General features: G+C 66.9%; 1 protein-coding gene across 2 annotated transcripts in view; it reads left to right on the top strand.

Moving 5' to 3' along the window:
* The first annotated feature begins 182 nt into the window (after window positions 1-182).
* LOC102375088 (major histocompatibility complex class I-related gene protein-like) overlaps window positions 183-2,701 on the top strand; it is a 9,265-nt gene continuing 6,746 nt past the window's right edge. For both annotated transcript variants that reach the window (XM_006035718.3, XM_006035717.3), the window contains exons 1-2: window positions 183-468; window positions 1,371-1,634. In XM_006035718.3, coding sequence (XP_006035780.1) covers window positions 201-468; window positions 1,371-1,634 — 532 coding nt within the window. In that variant the 5' untranslated portion in view covers window positions 183-200. The remainder of the gene's footprint in view (window positions 469-1,370; window positions 1,635-2,701) is intronic.

Genomic DNA, 2,701 nt, shown 5'->3' with positions numbered 1-2,701 from the left:
CAATGCAGGGGGTCGGACTCGATGATCTATTGAGGTCCCTTCCGACCCTAACATCTATGAATCTATGAATCTAAATGAATTAGTAAGCATGCGTAGCTAATGAAATTCTCTTGCTACAATGTGTCATTCATGAATAACAAGCTTTTATTGGTTGTAGATGGAGGAATAAGAACCAGCTTCAGCCTCGTCCCCCACAGCCGATGGCCAGGGCGGCGCCGCGGTGGGAATCCCGGGGCCTGGGCCCAGCTCACACGGCTCCATCTGCCCCCGCACCACGCAGCGACCCCGCAGCACCCTGCGGGCTGCGCCGCAGCCCATTGCACCTGCTGCTGCGTGGGAGCACCCGCAATGTCTCTGTGTGGAGGCCGCAAGCGTCACGCAAAGCTGCTGTGAAGGTGGCGCCATGCTCCTGGCTGCGAGTCCTACTGCTGCTCGTGGGTGCTGCGGCCATGCCAGGAACCAGCGCCGGTGAGCATGGGACCGGGGGTAGGACAGAGCCAGGTCGCGATGTGGGGAGTGCGGGCACAGCCAGGTGGGGACGGCCTTGCTGCTAAACCAGGCTGCAGGGTCCTGCTCTGCTCTGTGCAGGGAGCCCGGGCTGTGGGGTCCCGGTGAGCGCCCCAGAAGAGAGACCGGATCAGGCGAGCCCCCTGTGCTTGTGGCCGGATCAGTCCAAACCCCGTGCACAGAGCAGGCCTCAGCTCGGCGCTGCCCATCCCCTGACGCCTCCCCTGGGCGCAGCACCCTGTGGACGGGCACCCAACACCTCCCCTCTCCCAGTGCGGCCGTTCCTGGCTGGCTGCGGCTGGCTGGGGAGCTGATGGTGGTGGCCAGGGAGAGAGGACCTGCTGCCTCCGACGGGGAAGGCGGGTGGCTGCAAGCCAAGGAGAAGCTGCTTGTCCAGCCGGACCCCCATCTGCTCTGCAGGGTCCCTCCAGCCCCAGCCCCAGCCGCGCAGCAGGACCGAGGCTGAGAGGGGCTGAGCCCAGGCCCTGGTTGCGGGTCCCTGGTGCAGACTCGGGCGCATGAGGGCTCCCCTGGAGCAGGGTGGCCCGAGCACCTGGGCTGTGCGGGGGCCATGCCTGGGACGGGGCATGTGGGGAGCATGACTGGGCTATGGGACACAGTGTATGGCCCCTCCACGCCAGGCCTGTGCCCTGTGGGGTCGGTCCCGTCCCTCCTCCCCAGCCCCTGCCCCGCACCCAGCCGGCTCTGCCCTGCCCTGTCGGCCCCACCGCCCCCTCGCTCTGTGCCCCCGCTACCACCTGGCGCAGCCCTGTGTCCATCCTCTGCGGCCCCTCCGGGAAGGGGCAGTGAGCACTGGGGGCCCTGGCACCTGCCCCGCTAGTGCTGACCTGTCACTCCTGCAGGCTCCCACTGCTACCGGCATTTCTACACAGGGGTGTCAGACCCCAGCCCAGGCGTGCCCGTCTTCACTGCTGTGGGCTACGTGGACGACCAGCGAATTCTCCATTACGACAGCGAGACGCGGAGACAGGAGCCGCGTGGGGACTGGGTGCAGGGGGCCGTTAGCCCTGACTTCTGGGACATGGAAACCTGGACCTTGTGGGGCTGGCAAGACGGATTTGAATCAAACCTGGTCACCCTGCGGGATCGCTACAACCAGACCAGGGGTGAGTGTGAACAGGCAGGTGTGAGCAGGAGGCACAGCTCATGTCCTCTCCTGTCCTGCCGGGGGTCCTGTACCCCCTGGGCACTGCCCCTGCTGCAGCCCAGCAGGGAGGAGGGCACCGGCTGCTGCCCGGCCTGGCCCGGGGTAGGGCCCTGCAGGGATCTCGGTCTGGTCTGTGCCTTGGCAGAGTCCCCGGGGCAGGGGCTGGGCCGGAGCAGCCGTCAGGTCTGAGCAGCTTCGTGCCAGGGCGCGAGGATGCAGAAGAGCCCCCGTGAGATGTGGGAGGGCCCTTCTCCTTGCCAGGCGGGGGCCGAGGAGCTGGCTGTCAGGTCAGACCGGTCCAGGGATGGGGCGGGAGGGCAGTGAAGGGGCTGCTGGTCCCTAGCAGAGCTGGTTTGGGCGCTGGGGCTGGAGCAGGGCAGGGAGGGGCGTGGAGGGCAGGAAGGGAGGAGGGGATGGGGGTGGGTGGTGGTGGGTGCGGAGAAAGGGGCCAGAGGAGACAGTGGGGCAGGGAGGGAGGGAGGGGCCCAAGCCAGAGTTGAGAATCCCAGGGGGGAAGAACTGGACCCGCAGGCATGAGGGCCGTGGTGGGCAGCGACCTTGTGGACTCAGACGTCCATGGGGGGGAGCTGTAGGGTGCAGGGGCCCAGCCCCGTAACCCCCAGGTGCCGGCAGGGGTTGGGCTGAGCGGGGCACTGCCCAGGGGACACCTCCAGGGCCGCAGAGTCTGGTCCCCGCTCCGGGCAGCTGCAGCATCCAGTGCTCAGGCTCCACTCCCAGGTCTCGCTGCCCCATGGGGAGGCTGCCCAGCGCCGCGGTGCTCCCGCACGGAGAAGCACCGCTCTGATTTCCAGCCTTGACTCTTCCTGGCTAGTCTCACCTGCCCCTTCCTCCCCCAACCTTGCCATTCCCCTTCCAGGGACCGTTCCCACCCTCCTCCAAGCCCTGGGCTCCTGCGTCCCACGGGGTGCAGAGGCCACAGTTCATAGATTCATGGAGTCATAGATGTTGGGGTCGGAAGGGACCTCAGTAGGTCATCAGGTCGAACCCCCTGCCCTGGGCAGGAAA

Source organism: Alligator sinensis, unplaced genomic scaffold (genome assembly GCF_000455745.1).
Source record: "Alligator sinensis unplaced genomic scaffold, ASM45574v1 scaffold1334_1, whole genome shotgun sequence".
Lineage (NCBI taxonomy): Eukaryota > Metazoa > Chordata > Crocodylia > Alligatoridae > Alligator > Alligator sinensis.
Note: the sequence above shows the minus strand (reverse complement) of the source record. Positions and strands in the feature narration are given on the sequence as shown.